Source organism: Pezoporus flaviventris, unplaced genomic scaffold, assembly GCF_033815535.1.
Source record: "Pezoporus flaviventris isolate CSIRO_AGI_PZ_B2104156 unplaced genomic scaffold, CSIRO_AGI_Pfla_v1 ptg000013l, whole genome shotgun sequence".
Taxonomy (NCBI): Eukaryota; Metazoa; Chordata; class Aves; order Psittaciformes; family Psittacidae; genus Pezoporus; species Pezoporus flaviventris.
Genome location: NW_026892561.1, coordinates 12,388,693 through 12,406,857, shown reverse-complemented (window position 1 = coordinate 12,406,857; position 18,165 = coordinate 12,388,693). Strand labels below are relative to the sequence as shown.

General features: G+C 40.6%; 2 protein-coding genes across 2 annotated transcripts in view; both read right to left on the bottom strand.

Annotated features, from left to right (window-relative positions):
• The window catches only part of PRKACB (protein kinase cAMP-activated catalytic subunit beta), a 75,414-nt gene extending 58,975 nt beyond the window's left edge, over positions 1–16,439 (bottom strand). Inside the window, exon 1 of the mRNA XM_061451623.1 lies at positions 16,218–16,439. Within this exon, the coding sequence (XP_061307607.1) occupies positions 16,218–16,263 (46 nt within the window). The 5' untranslated portion in view covers positions 16,264–16,439. The remainder of the gene's footprint in view (positions 1–16,217) is intronic.
• A 66-nt stretch (positions 16,440–16,505) lies between these two features.
• LOC133268467 (uncharacterized) lies at positions 16,506–17,924 on the bottom strand. Its single transcript, XM_061451626.1, has 2 exons — positions 17,810–17,924; positions 16,506–17,120 (listed from the first exon to the last, which is right to left on the bottom strand). Exon 2 carries the CDS (start codon positions 16,998–17,000, stop codon positions 16,506–16,508), a length of 495 nt encoding a protein of 164 aa, XP_061307610.1. The 5' UTR covers positions 17,001–17,120; positions 17,810–17,924.
• Positions 17,925–18,165: the final 241 nt, after the last annotated feature.

Sequence of the window (18,165 nt, the reverse complement as noted above, 5' to 3'; positions counted from 1 at the left end):
TAAAAGAAACATATCGTAAAGGGTTTGAATAATCCTGTTCATATCAGATAAAGTAAGATACTGAAAACCACACTGAAATAATGTAATCTTTACTCTAAGCAAAGCAATTTTAAACTAGTATTATGGTTAAAAATACTACCATGCAAAGTTTCTAATCTTAACTAGACACCAGTGTTTACAATTTAAAATATCCTTGTTATCCTGAAATATGATCTAAAAATACCTGCTTGAAATACAAAGACTTAAAAAGTACCCTATGACACCTTGTTTCAACAAGAGGTACATGTCGTATTTTTTTAGAAGTGGAAATGTCTTTCTGATTACCTGAATAGGTGCAGGACTTGAGGGGCAAAGTCCAACAAAAAAGGCAATTCTGCCAGCCTGTTAATTTCTGGTGGTAATTTCTATACTAGATTTCAGACAACAAAACAGAAAGAGGTAGAAGCATGGTATGTAAACACTTGTGGACAGGAAAAATACACTCCAAAGTATTTATGTTAGTATGAATGCTAACAGTGCCTGTGATTAAAATCACTTTACGGTAATAACAGAAAATACTCTTCAATAAAGATGATACTTTCATGATGTTGCTACATGAACTATAATAGAAACACTGAATTAAAACAGTCTCAATACTCATAAAACAATTTGTTCCTAAGCTAGACTTCCTGTTAATAAATCGCCAAGTAATACTGCATCATGCAACTTGAATTAATGAAGATGTTGTACTTATATTGTCTAACAGAACACCAGAATATCTGATTTCATTGCTAAAAGCTTTTCAGTTTCTTAAAGTGAAAATGACTTCTTAAAAATGCTTTTGCTAAGAGGCTAGAAAACTGAGGTAAGAAAAGAATTAGTAGCATGAACGCATGCCAATAGAAGAGAAGCAGATCCCTTTCCCATCAATGAAACAATTTTTAAAATCTAACTCTGAGTGTAAATGTCCAATTTTTTTCTAACCTTAGACACCCAAATTACAAAATAGAACTACCTCACCACCACCACTAGACTGCCAATAACTTATGGCCTCTTTACAAAGTTATATAAATACCATTATCTCCTGATCAAAATTACTGCTGTTTGAAATAGTAGCATCATCCATACATTGAGATTCACATGATAAAATTTCTGTAAGAGGATAAACATATCAAATATAATTTCCCTTTATACAATAAAACAAATACACCTGCAAAAAAACAAACCAAACCAACCAAAAACCACAATAAAAAAAAACTTCCCTTGAAACAGGCTGTTTTGGTTGCTTTGGCAAAATCAATGACTAAGATATGAAAATTAAATGGCCACCATCTCCACTCCCCTTTGTTCATTTACTTAAAAAAAGGTAACATTATCTCGAATTTCCTGTAGTATGTCACATACCTCTATGGATTATTAATGGATACTACAGAATTTTAAATTATTAATACATGAATGCTTCAAGCTGTAACTCTTGATAAATTAGCTACCATTCTTCCCATTTTTCTAACTGCAACTCATGTGTATCACTCACCAACATGGTATTTGCCAAAATACAGTAAGATGTTTATAAACAATTATCTTACCTAGAGCATAATTACATTTGCTGCAATAGAACTGTTACCCTTCTCACTTTATTCAATGTGAAAAAGTCACAAAATGGTGGCAGCGGAAAATATCCTCTTCCCCTTGTTCAGATTCTCCTTCAGTTAAGTGAATTCCATCTACACATACAGTATATGCATACTTCAGTACAAAGTATGCTATAAATATCAGACTACTGTTATGACTACATTTTTGCCTTCTTAAATTGTAACAACTTGAAGGACCAGATTTATATCTGCTTGTAGGTCATCTTTCAAAACTGTTCTAATTTTGCTGTCCCTTCTTAAATACCATCACTACTGAAGAAGTACTTGAGAAGAATGATTTTCTGGAAGCACTTCTTAAGCAGCAACAAGGCCTAATTCTAAGCACAGTATTTTGGTACTTCACATAGCAGTCCTCTAAGTTCAGTTCTACACTAACCAATGCTGTGACAATTAAGCTGTGTTTAGACCAGAAAACCACACCAGTAAAAATAGATAGCTACAAAAATGAAGAATTGTTTTTGTTTGTGGTTCTAAATTGTCTCCTACAAAAGGATACTGAAAAGTTGTTACTGCTGCGGGAGACAAGTAATTACAATTCAGATAACCCTCCTCCAAAGAGACAAGAACCTCCCAAACAGTAACAGATGTCAGCAGCATCTGCAATTTAATCTTTCATGAGAGAATATGCTGTGCCATATGAGGAAACACAGAAAAAATGCAATGCTACCTTTTATTCAACAGTTCATCACATAAACACAAATAAGGGGATTCACTGTTTCATCATATTCTTAGAGTGAAAGGAAAGGTCCAATGGCTTCTTGTCAGTGAGGACCCCAAAGAAAAGTAACATTAAGAGATTTGTGTACCAGAAAACGATCATTTTTTTTTTCCTAACACAACAAAAAGTTAATATTCCTTATTTCCAATAAGGAAAATCAGGTTTTTATATGTGTCAAGAGTTTTATATATATATATATATATATATATATACATACACACACACACATATATATATACATACACACACACATATGTATATGTAAGTGTATCTGTATATGTGTGTGTATACTTATTTACATGTAACACTAGGTGCTCCTCTATTCTGGAAGAGGGAGAATATTCCTCTGCAATAATGCTATTGCTCCTACTTGTATCATTAGTAAATGCTTAATAGTGATAATCATAATATTGCTTTATTCTCTTGCATCTTTCTTTTTCAGTATTTACTACTACTTTGACTCTCAGAAAACCACCAGTATTGTGTCTTATGCCCATTATATGAATATAATTTGTCTTTAGCAACTGCAGCATGCATTTTCCCCAAGCTCACTAAGTGTCTCCTTTTTTTCATGATTAAATGTAAATTCAACAGGAAATCACAACAGCTATTCATGTAACTCTTGCCCTCTTCAGGCAATCTGAGAGAAATCCAAATTTTCACCAATGCTCTCTTCCTCATAAATGTACCCGATCTCTATCCTCTCCTTCCCAACATGCAGTCACTTTCTATAAGCCCCTCTCAAGAGCTGTACAAGTAACAATCTTAAGCTCAACACACTTGCTTTGCTACTCAGCTTCAGCATTACACATCACAGAATCATAGAAACCAGGTTGGAAGGGACCTAAAGGATCACCTGGTTCAGCTTTTCTTGGCAAAAGGATGGTCTAGGCAAGATGGCCCAGCACTCTGTCCACTCAAATTTTAAAAGTCTCCAATGTTGGGGAATTCACCACTTCCCTGGGGCTATTATTCCAACGGCTGATTGTTCTCATTGTGAAAAATCTCCCTCCCATGTCCAAGTCCTAAAGGACTATGTGTGAAAAAACTGTGTTTTATAGGCTTTCCATACTGAACATCTACTACCCTGTTTTCCCAGCCACTGTGTTTCGGGCTAGTCCTCTTCACAAGAGGACTGGCAGCAGAACAAGTAAGTTTGTATGTATTAGTGGAAATGAATGAGTCAATTTAGTCGGTGGAGAAAATTACAGTGTTCTGAATAGAACTGTGAAAAACCAGCCAACTACTATTTTCTGTTGGGGATTATTTTCACACAAAGAATGGCAGAACTACCACAAGTAATCTTTTGAAAGAAAGGGCAGTAAGGCTACAAACTTTATGTTCACTTTAAATGAAAAATATATCCTGCAGAAAAATTGGTATCTTCACCATTTAGTGGAAAATTCAGTTCCGCTGCAGAAAAGGTAAATGTAAGAGATGCCTTCATTTTTCTTGTTGAAGATCATACTGAATCTGCAGTGTTTATACCTCTAGCCTTACTATGTAGTTTAGGCCAGCTTTGATATTTGGTTCTTTCACATCTTTCATTGTGCTACTACACAGATCTGCATGTCTCCTTCCTCCTGTTACACTCTACTCACATGCTGTATCTAAAATAAGTGTGTACATTTTAGTCATCTTCCAGTTTTATTTGTCCTAACAAAAGCTTGAGTACATTCTGGAGTAATTAAAAATATGAAGAAAAAGACTTGGGATCCTTTTGATGACTTTGTCAAAATAAACTTTGCTCTGATGACCATGAGAGCAATCACACTGAAGAACTAAAATGTACAAATACTATTTCAGTCTCACTAGTAAGCATAAATGAGACAGCTTTCACTGACAGTATTTGAGAATGGTGTGTTGAAGCACATCATTACAGAAGTCAGTCAAGCAACATCTCTGGTTCAAAGGAAGGCTCCAAAGAGCCCCTCAAATTAAAAACCATCTCAGGTTAACATGTCTAAAAGCTTAGATCAACACTGTGTGACACTAGCATTTTCTGCTTCCCTTCATACAAATGCTTCATTTTCTTCAGTGGAAAAATTCACTTACAACAATGTTTCACCCTTTCTTTCACTTCCCTCCTTTGTATCAGTCCCACATAAAGTTAGGCCATAGTTTAAGAGAGGTCCATGAAATCAACAGGTTAGAAGAGCAGAGCAGGAGCAAGGGATTTAACCATTTTGATGACACTTCAGAGCAATCCTCAAACAGCTGTACTGGCACTTGAGGAGCTGCAAATTATAGCCCAGACCTGCAGGGGCAGTCAGGGCAGGTATTTTTTTCAAGCCAGCTTTACTGCCAAAGAAAATTCATCATGTAACTACACTGTAAGCAACAACTTGAAAAAAGTTTCTTAACTATAGCCTGAAACCTGAAGATGGAGACCATACAAACATGGATTTTTGCTTGGTTTGGTTGGCTGGGTTTTGTTTGTTGTTGTTTTTTGGGTTTCGGGTTTTTTTTAGTGGTGGTTGTTTTTTTTTAAGAAAAACAAAACATCATACCAGCAAAAATCAGGTTCTACTCTGAAAACACAGCTCTTGCCCAGCAGAAACTATAAAACTGCTTCTAAAAGAAGTCTTGAAAAAAGCATCAGCAATACCAACAAGTAATTGTGGCTACAACAGATTCAAAAATTCCAACAAATCATCGTATAACACTATCTTACAATTGAAAAGCACAAATTATCTGGCCAAATTATATTCTATATTCCTTCTGCTAATAATTTCCAAAACACTTTTGTTTAAAACAAATAAACAAAAAAAACCTCCAAACCCATCACCACCAAGAAAACACAACTCTCCTGAAGGGAACAACTCTATAACACCACTTCAGCTCCTGAAAATAGGAAGCTTCTAAAGAGACACTACCCATTAAAATAATAACAGCAGAACCCCCCAAACAAAAAACGGTTTGAAGGTATACAAGTAGCACCTACAATTATCATGACATAAAGAACAAACAAAAAGCACGTCTGGTACAGGAAACATTTTTTTTAATGCAACATAAAACTGTCTCATGCAGACTACAGGAAAACACAGGTGAGGACAGCAAGAAATACAGTTAAGTGCACAAAGAAGGCTACAACTGCACATAAATAAGAGACTCACTGTAACAGGTATCAAAGGAAAATACTAAAGGTGCTGAAACTATACAACACACTAAGTATACTTGGCATCTGTGGCAGCAGCATAATAAAGGGGCTTAGAGTACCTGGCATGAAGCTAGTCCTGGGTGCCCTGACCTGCAATGCCACCTCTACAGCAACAGTGTAACTCCTAGTTACAAGACTGAGGCACCTGTAAGACCAGCAGAAGATCCTTGTCCCTGTGATACAGAACTGTTTCCCCAGACAGTATTTGTAGTCAGCTTCATGACACCCAGTTCATCTTCCCACCTTGTCCTGGAAAATTCCACTATGCATTCATACTTCACTTTCTCACCTTTGGCCCTGCCCAGACAGGAGACAAGATCTCCTACCATCAGAAGACGCAAGATGCCATCTTGTACTCTGGGCTACATCCAGAGCCCAGCCAGGAAAACTACTTTAAAGAACGGGCACATCCATACTGCTAATGAAGTCCCAAGAGTTTAGCTCCCTGCAGAACACACACGTGCCATGGCCTTAGTGGGACAAACAGCAACACCTCCTCCAGCTTCTCCAAAATCTCTTATTAAGATTCTTTGCTCACCTTTATGTTTATGCAATTCCTCTCTAAAGCTCTATGCGATGCAGGATCTCTTCATCAACTCCACTGGCTCTGACCAAGCTGCAACTAGGAGGAAGAAGCTTCACAGGATGACCCTGACACCTTTGGCATTTACTTCCACCTCTTCAGGCAGAACATCTCTGACTAGCTTTCATAAGCTCCCTCTTCCAGGACAGAATAACACGGACAAGACCCACACTATACTCTGCTAAGGGTTCCTTTTATCTCCCCGTTTGTAAATTTCTTGACTCACACATTTTTTACTAGCTGTTGCCTGGTTTCTCTCCACCCTCTTTTTCTGTAGTTCCTCATCTCAAGGCAGGCTCTACTGTTTTATTAGGACTAAACTGATCTGTCCCAAAGGAAAAAGCCAACAGAAAAAGTGACTCAAAGTGACTGCTTAACAAAAGCAAGAATAGGGCAAGTATAGGACACTGCTCATTTCGCACGCCACACAGAGATTGGTAATTTTACAGATCATATCCTCTATCGATTTTAGATAGAAGAGATGTCACATAGTAATTCTTCATATGGAAATCATTCAGCACCTTCTGCCATCCTTGCCAAGCTTTTCCTGAATATTCACCTCAGATGCAACATGTTTAATATGTTCGCTACCTACAAATGGCAACAAATGTTATCAGCCATGAAAATAGGAGATAAAAAACTCCAACACCTTGGACGTACTAATTTAAAGTACAAGAATGTTCTACCCTGGAGTCCAATATAAAAAGAGACAAGTTAATATGTGAATTAAATAATTTCTTCATACTAAATAAACAGTTGGATTATTATGTAGGTAGCATTGAAAGAGAAATACTTTGTTATGACACGCTTTGGAGGAAAGCGTGTCATAACAATTGACAAAATTTAGATAAAAATTGAACTGTTATTAGGTATTGGTGTAACCTTCGTAAAAATTCAGTTAATTTTGGCTTTGTGTCAGTTTTGCATCTGATCACTAGTCCTCAAGAGACTGAGAGATAAAAAACATCTGCTAATTTGCAAAAGAACCAGTAGACAACCATAAGAACCATTAAAAAGCACTATAAACCCTGAACCTCCCAGGCAATTCCTTAACCTATGAAGCTGTTATAGATTTAAACTAATCACAAGACTGACTTGTTCTGCAATTTGATATTCATATAAGCTATTAAACTAAATAATCTAGCACCTTATTCCACTCTGAAGTTCAGTTCACATCATCAGCTACCACTACAATGTACATTTTTAAGCTATAGAGAGAAACTAGGATGCATGTTGCAGCCTACTGCTTTAGGATGTCTAACGCATAATTCCCAAAGCGGAGTACCAGTACTGGGACTGCAGAGCATGCACAGCCCTCAATTCCGGTGAGACCACTACTTCTCAGGACCAAATATATGTCAGAAGCACTGATTTTTAAAAACTGTCTGACATAAAATATTCCTCAACAAGTCAATGAAAACTTATCTCCTTTCATCATAATGACACCTGTTAGAAGCAAATACCATGATCTTTTAAATTGGTTTGGCATGATTTTAAATATGGAACCCTTTTTTTCACTCTCTCTCACCACATACCCTGTTTTTCAATAAGAAACTCTGATTAAAACCTCCCGGCTCCACATTAATCTATGGATCCGTTAATAAAATGCTTGAATGCAGGTAATTTGCATTAAAAACTTCATCTTAATGATAGACTTTGGTGAAGTCACATTCCCCCTGTGCGAAGTAAGGCTAGATTATCATATGCTTAACAATTAGAATTTAAATAGACAATAAACCTATTAGTTACCTGCTAGAAGACAAACAAAGAATTTCAAACTGCCTAATATCATAGTAATCAAAACTAACATTAATTACTATTACAATGCACCTGCTGATGTACCTGAGTACATACACCCTTAATTATGTCATTTCATGAGAAGGAAGAGCAACGGATTCTGGGCACAAGCAAAATAACAATCTTTTCTACCTTTAAAGTTTTCATCTTCGTGCCAGAAATGCAGTTTCCTTTGCTTTAAATTTTGTGAACCACGCCGCAGCTGTGGAAGTCTGTGGGTTTCCAGACAAGTGCTAACAGCAAGTGCAGTAGGTTAACAAGCACATACTTGCTGGAAACAGCCTAACTTGAATGAAAATAAGCAAGAAGTTCCTGATGTCCTCTGTTTAAACCTTACAGTGTATTAACAAAAAGGCAGAGGGATAACTAAACTAACATTTACTTCTACAAACCACCCAGCAGATTAGATATTCATTCATCACAATGTGTTGAAGGATGATTTTCTGTGCCCCTTGTTTTAACATCATATGAAACATTTAAGTGTTAGTCTATCACACAGATGCCCTATCTCTCAGAAGAAACAGTGCAAGATAGAACAGTAACTCTGCCCTTCCTAAGGAGAGAACTTGGCTCAAAATGGCCATCAGGCTTTCTCTGGTAGAGAACAGCTATGTCATGGAAAAGATTTTTGCCTTCTCAGAGTCTGGAGGCCAGTTTAACAGGAAGAGTGTATTTACATACCTCTCTGATTTTCCAAAAGATTTTCTAAAACATTCAAAACTATGGCTCAAAATTACAGATGATACCCCAATGTAAAGAACCATTGAAAACAAAGCAGTTTAGCCTGAAGTCATAAAATCTGTGGCTTTTTTAAAACAAAACCAAATCACCATAAAACAGAACCAACAAAGTGTTTCCACACCTTTATTACAAGGTAAAATGTTAAGCAACCCACAGAGTTAGTCTAAACCTCACTTACTACATGCCTATCTAAGAATACGTACCAGAACTCATTATATCACAAGCTAGCAAGCCCTCTATGGTTACAGATTAACCCCTCTGGACAGGGAAGAAGTTGAAAATAGTGTAAGGATGAGAAAACGAATGAATAAAAACTTTGGAACATTTCTTATTTTGAATATCAAATTGGCAAAAAAAAAAACCCTGAAACTAAATACAAAGCGATAAAACTAAACAAAAAACTCTTAGTTCTAAAAGTTTTAAAGATCTATACGCTAGGTATGGAGATGCAAAGAAGTAATGTTTTGCCATTTTTTCTCTATCTTCATATAATTCTAAAAGCTTTAAAAAGTAAAATCTAACTGCTACATGCTAACGTCTCTCACTAGAACCTTCAAGCCCTGAAAAAAATAATTATATGAACAAAGGCAGACAATGAGATAGTTTAGAGTAATCACTTACAAGTTAGCAGAGTCAGGTTTAGGAAACTATTGAGTTAATCTAATAGCTCAGTACTAAGAAAAGAGACTCCTTGCCACCTCACCATTTCATCACCAACAGTGCTTTCAGCGCTTCCTCTGAATCTGTCTATTGCCATCTGACACCTCAATGAATTGATCTGGCATGCAAAATAATTATAGATAACCAAAGAGATAAAACACACATGGTTTTCTGCCTATGTAAAACAGCTTATCAATGCATCAGAAAAAGAACACTTGAGCTCTGACTTGTGAAGCATCTAGGAATAAAACCAGATTTTTCAACAGTACAAGCCACCAAACGGGCTCAGCCATTTTGTGACACCTTACTCTTAGTGGACATTGTTCTGCTGCAGTGCTGAAGAAACAGCAAGCAGGACACAAAGAGACAGGCTCAATCAAGCACTGAAGAGGCCGTCATTTACTGCTGATGATCCTGAACACCATAGACATGGCTACCCCAGTATCTTCCTTTCAGCTTCCTGGACAGCAACATCTACAAACATACCTTCAAATTGCTTTATACTGATTCTCCTGCTACATAGATGAATAGTCTCATCTTGTATTTCCCATCTGTCTGTATTCAACAACAAAAACATGTAGGTTTGGGAGAATAAATTGTCTGGTTGGTGTTTGTACAAACAAAATGGGGTCCTGATTCACGACCGGCTCTACTGAACACCAAGATAACACAAATAAATAAAATTACACAGAGGAATGTGTGTAATCCTTTCCTAACCATACCAGGGGTAGGGAAAGAAGGAAAAAAAAAAAAGGGAAAAAAAGGAAAGTAAAAGTAATTTTATGATTTTCTCTTCTAGTTTCAAAACTCCTAAGACACCACATTTCTCGCTTCACTTACCTCCTTAACAGTTTCACTGGTATTTTGTCCTCTCTCCCATTCTCCAGGAAGCACTTCTACCTCACAATGTAGAAACCATTTACAGTAGGAAAAGACTTGCAGTACAGCCTGAAACCACAACACCACAGCTCTCCTTTTGGCAAGAGCAGTAGGTCAGGCAACCCCTATTTTCTTCCCGCTATCCAGTGCCACCTCTGTGTCATACCTGCACTGGTACAACTGCTAGGGCAGCTGCAGTGAACTGGATCAGGAAGCTGATCCAGGTTAAGTAAGTCTCTTCTGCTTTCCCTTTTCTGCAGGGTTATTTTTAACCTAGATCAATCTCAAATTCAGTTCACCTTGCTGTATCATAAACAGTTGCTCCAGCACACTTGAGGGCACAGAGGCAGGAGAAGTGGCAGGCACAGAAAAGCAGAACTGCAGCTGATAGAAATGCTTATGAAATAGCACCTTGCACCTGCAACAAAGACGAAGCTTGAGAGCAGTACTGCAGGGCAGACTGCAAAGTTCTAGCCCTAAGTTTTACAAGTTCATAGGAAAAATCCTCATGGACTCAAGGTTCCTAACACTGAAAGCTCTCCAAACTTAAATGAGCAGAAGCACTGATTAAAAAAAATGTGCTGTACTTGAATCTGATTCGGAACTAGAGTGCTGTGTAGCAGAGACAATATCCTTTATTAAACTAACTGCTGTAGTTTAAAAAAAAAAAAGTGCTTCTGGGTAAACAAGCCCTTCATGATGTCTAAAGTAAGGATGCAGGCAGAACACATAAAATCTGACAGTCATCCAAAGGCCTTTCCACAGCTCTGTCCAAAGGACAGATGTGTCAGTTACGGAAGAAATTAACTAACTGAAGAAGACTCCAGGACAGCGTGACACACACTGCAAAGCAGGGCAGCCTACAACACCCTAACTTGCAGCATTGCGACCTCACAGGTTTTTCTCTTACTTCTCTGTCCACATTCTGCTCCCTGTACTAACGAGACAGCTTTTGCAGCACAGATACAGCCTTAATTACACTGAGGACCAACGCGACTGCTGCCAAAAGTATGAGAAATCTGAGTATTTTTCAAGATACTACTTTTGACTGTGTCATTTCTACGAATGTGGATATATGGGTAAATGAACAAACACTAAAGAAAGCCAGAAACAAGGGAATGTCAAGTAATTTAAAATATTCCATCTTTAAAGCCGTCTGAGGCTGTAATAAAGGCCCAACTGCAACAGCAAAATGCATAAACTAATTTGTCACTTGGAGGTCCTTCTGACCTTTTGTTATGCTACCATGTGGCTACTGTTTACTGAATGATAGCCTCTCTCTTGCTAGTCCAAGCTGTGAATAAGCATTTTGATTTTAATTAAAGCAGAATTTTCAGATGGTGCCTCTTTTCAGATGGTGCATACTGGCAGTCTTACATTGTTTATTACAGCAAAGGAATTTTTAGTTCTTCAGCAGGTAATTATAAGTACTCCTGATATTCAGACAATGCTGAAAATTCCTTATTTCCTTATTGTTGACACCCAGCTGATGAATAGTAAGACAATACAAGCCCGAAAGTATAAGGAAAGAAGCTTTTTATGCATCATTTAGAGATGTTATGCACACAGTCCATTCCAGCATCACTGGAATATATATTGTTAATTACTATTTATACAATACATACTATAGCTGATGTTTCTAGAATGTGTAAGCAAGGCCTCAAAAGCTATCCATTTCAAAATCAGAAAGGATAAGAAAAACAACTGTTGAACAATACCACACTTAAAAACACTGAAACAAGGTCTCTGGAAGAGTCACAGGGAATTGGCAAGCTTGGAAAAGTAATGTACAAGATTTTCACCTCCACTTCACTGATTTTAATCTAATCAAGGTCAGTAATAACAGAGGTTTGCCTCATCCAGTCTTTACAAAAAACAAACTTGTGGTCTCTTTTGGTCCTCAATGAGTAAATACAGCAGAATGACCCAGCACTGAATGCACAAGAAAAATAAGAAGTAAAAAAATAAAAAAAAAATAAAAAAATCTTAGTTCCAAGAAATGTCCCGAGGAAATTAAAATCTACTGGCAAAGGAAAATGAAGGAGGCTGCATCTTCCTGTCAAGCACATTTCAAAGAAGCACTACTTACAGAATAATTATAAGAGTTTTAAAAAGGGAAGAATTGACTATAATAGGAACTCTGTCATACTGAATATATTGTAGTGGGAACACTTTGAGGAGGAGTGAATGAACATAAAACTCACATGCAGAATACACATCACACACACTGTACTTGGGTATTTAAAGACCACAGGAGTTGAAGTTAGTAAAGCCGTTCTAGATTAATAAATTCCTCCTGCACTAGAAGCTGGAGATACGGCTACCAGGTAAGAAGGTGTATGTACAGAATTATGCTTTGAAAATCACGTATAGTTTAATTTTAAGCATATATTTTAATAGCAATTTCCTACCACATATTCCTATAGAAAAAGCAGCAAAGATCATTTGAATCCTGGCTAACATAACCCAGAAGCCAAGCCTATGTGGTTTCAAGATCTGTTGGAAGAAGAGAAAGTATACTCATCAGCCAGTCACCCAAGAGTGTGTTCTAATCACCTGGTCTCTAATCCAGTTTGGCGATTAAAAAGAAACAGACAGACAAGATCACAGCTAAGTAGGACTGAAGCTAGGAAAAAACAAACCAAACAAAACACCTGTGAGATTACTAATGAATTTCTAAACAAACTTTTTGCTATCATGTATGACATTATCCTGCACATCTGAAGGGGTAAATAATTCAGAGACACACATCATAATTACTTAAAAAAAAAAATCTGTACTATCAAGTTACCTGAAGGAAAAAAAACGAAACACCAAAAACCCCAATGCTACAGCTCTCTACAAACTTTACGATTTGCAGGGCTTACATTCATTCCAGCTCATAAACTAGTTCTAGCAGTCAAAACATTCCCGTTTCATATAAAATCAATAATGCTCTTGGAAGTAACAGATTCACTTACTGGATTAAAAAAATACAATATAACCTTTTTAAAACTCAAGAGATGTGTTGTAGTTACATTTACTTTATGTTGTGTGCTACTTCAACAAATGATTCCAAGACAATGAACATTAAAGCAGCTAACATTTTCCTACAGTAATTGCAACAAGTTAAGGTAGACTGCCTGTGGCTTTTTTTTTTTTTTTAATATTTAATCTACTACATGTTGACATTTTTAACTCATGGGTTGCAAAATAAGGTTTTTCAACTACTATAAATCAGCAACTGAAAAAAGAACCCCAACAAACCCAAACAATGAATAATTAAATGAATATTAGGATGAGGGATCAAACTTTGTCAAACTTTTCAGAAAACTAACAACTGTGTCTCTTCAGACTCCAAATGAAAAACATTTACACTGTTATTCTAAAAGACCCTCAGAATTTGCAGGCTGCTGTGCCCTGTGAAAAACCATAAACCCATTTAAAACAGGTACAGAACCCTTAAGCTTCTCTTTTGTAAATGATCACTTCTTATTTTAGTCCTCCGAATCAAAAGCCATTGCATATAAGGAGAATATGGAACAGAAGAGCATAGAAGGAAAGCCTTAATAGACTATGCTGAAGCTTCCCATCTTCTGTCTATACAGCCATGTATCTCACCCTCCTATGCAAGCCTGGTCCACTTTTTTGGTGGCTAGGCTGAAGAAAATTAACCAGCATTCAGATTTCATTCACCTGCAACTTCTGCCTAGGAATACTTTGAAACATTTGCTCCTTTCTATTACTGGTGTTCACCTATAACTGGTTTTATTCCTCTTTGCAGCTCAAGTGAAGTAAAAAGTATTGAAGGTATCTGAATATACATGGAAAGCTAAAGTAAACACGAAGAACATAAGGGCCGCAGTGAGGTGAACCGCATTTACTGTGCTGACCACAGATAGTGAAAGAGGTCTCAAATTACACTTCATGAACTTCATGAAGTATAGTTATCAGTGGAAGCTGCGTTACCCTTCATTGTTCTTTCAGGGACCTTAGCATGTCCTTGATCCACACAATACCATAAGCTCCATGCACAGATCAAGAGCATAACATCACCTTTATGAGTCAAACCTGGATATTTTTCTGTTACCACTTCAAATAACTTTATTTTCAGAGATCTGAAGTTTAGAATATGTACTACTCAGGACATTTAACACACAAACCAGGAAAACTGGTCCAACCATGCATACGCATATCTGAAATAATAAAGCTCCATCATATTTTATGTTTTCTCAGTTTTCAGCATTCATGTATTGTATCAATAGACTACACATCAACTTTCACTACCAGTAAACCAAGACTTGTTTCTAGTAATTTGTGTCTATACATATAGTATTCATATACTATTGATTCTCCACAGTAAGTGAATCCTGGTCTTTCCCAGCAGGATGGCAATGATGAAGAAACAGAAGCTGAAACCTTACAGAGCTTTCAGCTGCTAAATATACTGAGTAACTGAACATCTGAGCTTGATATTTACAGTGCCATTTCATTTTTAAACTCTAATAAAAGGAGATAGGAGTTCTGAAGCAAACTCCTCCTGCAACCTAAAAATCACTGTATTTGGTAATAAAAGGAAAGAATCTATTAAGAATTAGAAGTAAACATTGCGTGGTGTAGTGTTATTTAACTGTACAGATTAATAACGATACAGCTACTATGAAGTACAATATGCAGTGTTGTCATCTGAAGTACCTCAAACAACTCACCCACTCTCCCTCTCCTTCTCCACACATATCTTTACAGGTAGGCTAAAATACTCCCTATCAAAAATTAATGCACTCTGATAAATAAATAAAAAACACTAAACAGTAATGGTCAAATACTTATAAACATTTGGATTGTGAAATCTATAATAATAATAATACTGAGATAAGATGCAAGAACTGGAAGGCAAAACCACAGAGCAGGACTGGGCAGGTGAAGCAGAGCCCGGGTCCCACACCTCGAGACACTCATACAGCTCCCCAGGAGCAGAGGAATATGTGGGTAGGCGCTAGCCGACAAATGGGGTTACTCGGTTCTACCTCAAGCCTCAAGTAATAAACACTCAAAAAGTAAACAAACTGCCAAAAAAAAAAGTAACTTGGATGTTTAAACTTCTTTCCACTTTAACACAGCCCAAGGAATTTCCAGTAACAAAGGGTATTGTTGTAGGAACACTGAGCTTGCACAACCGGCTGCTCTCTACGTCTTGGCTTTTCTCTTATCCATCACAAACATACCCGAAGTTTTCCACTAGAAGAAAAGTAAGGAAGTTAACTTGCTAAAAATAAAGTCTGTATTCCTCCCCTCAACTGAATCAGCTTTGTAACATTTTAAGATCATGCTGAAATATTCAGGGAGAAGAAAACAAAACAGCAAAAAGCACCCTGCAATGACAAGTTCAGATCAATGCTTTTGTCTTCCATTTTACCCACGGATCTGGAGCAGCGTTTGCTCTCCCGGCGCGCTCCCGATGTAAACACGCCGCGGGGCTGGGGCCGTGTCCCGGGGAGCGGCAGCACCGGCGGGGTCACCGGGGCTGCACGATCCGAGCTGGCTCAGGAGTTTCTGACCTACATTCGCCGCAGCGGGATGAAAACCCTCCCGTCGCAGACGGAGCGCGGCGGGCGGCCTCCCCCGCCGGCAAGGGTGTGTTCATGGGTGGGGAAAGCGAGCTGGCCGGGGCCAGGATGGAGGCTGGCGGAGGCGCTGACACCTGCCCGCCGACACCCGGGCCCCGCCGTGGAGCGGCTCCTCCTTGGCCAGGGACAGACACCTGCTGCAGGACAGCCGGACGAGCGGCCCGGCAGCGGCCTCGGCCCAGCAGCCGCAGGCGGATTCGTCCCTCATTTTGCCTCGGGCACTAAACCCGGAGACGAGCTCTCCGCGGGGACGAGCAGGCCGCGCCGAGCCAACGACCGACGCGCACACGCCTGCGCGGGGCAGGGGGCTCGGCGCCTCAACCGCTAGGCCGCGGGGCCTGCGACAGCGGCGCGCGGCGGGCGCGCAGGGCCCAGCCCGCCGGCCCCTCCTCGGGGAGCGGAGCTAGGCGCCGGGCGGAGGCGGCGGGTCCCCCTCACTCACCGCTCTCGATCTCGTTGCCCTTCTTGGCGGTGGCTGCGTTCCCCATGGCCGGGCCGAGGCGGCGCGGGGCCGGGGGGGCGGGAAGTATGCCGGGCGGCTGCGGCGGGAGGAGGCAGGGCTCTGCTGGCGGGGCGGCGCGGCCCGCGGGCGCGGCGGCGACTGGTTCCCCTCGCCCCGCGCTAGGTCTCTGTGTCTCCGGCCGCCGCGGAGGAGGAGGCGAGCGCTATGCCCCCCTCCCCCACCCCGACACACGGCGGAAATGACGGCCGGGGCGGTGCCTCCTCTCTGCTACGCCGCCCGCCGGGGGCGCGCGGGGCGCGGGATGCCGCCGTCCATGGGTCTGGACTCCGCCGCTGCCGAAGGCGGGGGGCGCTGCCCCAGAGGCCGGGCCCGAGTGGAGGAGGGGACGGACAGACAAGGGGCTACAGGAGCTTGGGGCGGCGCTCGCCCGTGCCAGCGGTGGCTCACAGAGGGCCGGGGCGGTCGGGTTGCCCTCGGCCTCCGCGCCCGCGGCGGGGGCACGGCCGCCTCTGTGTAGCCCCGGCCAGCGCCCGGCCTCACGGGGCGGTGCCGTATAAGCGGCCCTGTGCCCTTTGTCCAGAGCTCCCTCCCGCCCGCAGTGTGCTGCTCTTGGGTCGGGGGCGCGGCGTGCTGGGCCCAAGGTGACCCCAACGGCCGAGCGCTTCGCGACGTTGCGGCTGCGCCCGCCCGCGCGTGGGGCTCGCCCGCATCCCCCGTAACATCCCCGGCCGCTGGTGGATACGCGCTCCGTGGGGCCGCCATCCCGTGGCCGCCGTCTGGGTCTTCCCGACCCGTCCTGGCCGGGCCTGCGCCGCGGCAGCGAACATGAGGGAAGTCGCGCTTGCCGCCTGTTCACAGACTGTTTTTACACGGCTCAACAGACTACAGGAAAAAAATACAGAGTGAGAGAGCTGCCAGGAAAGAGGTTTTTTTTTTTTTTTTACTCCCCCCTTTCTCTGCCACTCATGTCATAAATAGCTACGCTATGCATTTTCAAACGGTATTGTGACTTTCGAGTTGATAATAGCAGTCTTTGAATATATATATTTACCATGTAAAAACACTTTTGAGTGTTTTAGCTCTGGAAGGAAATGCTTATCAAAAAGTAGGCTCTATGTGCCTTAAAGTGAGGATAGTGGAGAGCAGAAGTGCTAATCTTAGGGATCACAAACCATATATATTCTGCCAGGACAATTTACGTGATGCCCAGCCTGTTCTGGCAGCGTTCTTTCTCCAAGGCTGCAGGCTCCATGAACTGCTCTGACGGCAGCCATCTCAGCTACCACCTTTCACAGGGGCTACCAAAACCCTCTCCTCATGCTGTGGGCTGCCTGCTGGTGCTGCACACGCTGTCATGGCCTCAATTACCTTTCTCTAAGGGATTTTGTACGCATCCGCTTCCCAATTTCCGCACATGAAAGCAGATACTTCTGGGAAGTTTCCAGTCTCCTGTGACTGCTCTGGAGCACACTGTATGAACATTAGGCATACCTAGCTAGTGTGTTCTTCTACCTTGACAGTGATAACCCCTTGCCTGTGTTATCCAGCTGCAGAGTTTTGGGAGCACTTACCTGAATTATCTTGATGTTTTGTAGGTTGAAGTTCTATCAAGGAACACTACAGTTGAGGGACTTCCTCTTGCTTTTCACCTTTTCACTTGCATTATCCTGATCTGTGTGATACTGCTTGCTTCAGAGGAGTACCTGTGGTTTTATGGTTAAAGAAACAGGCTCTGGGGCAGCCACGTCTTTATTGCTTTGAAGATCAGAAATGTGGCTTAGACATAGCAAAGAAATAACCTGCAAACCATTTGGGTCAGAGAAGCTGCTACTATTTAAGAGGGCTGCCTCATTTTGCCAAAACTGGAGTCTCTGCATTCCTTAAGCTCTGATCCAGAGGTTCAGCTCATTATCGGTAATTCGCTCTG

Excerpts from the sequence above, each read along its gene's own strand:
- LOC133268467 (XM_061451626.1), bottom strand. The coding sequence starts at position 17,000 with ATGGCGGCCCCACGGAGCGCGTATCCACCAGCGGCCGGGGATGTTACG.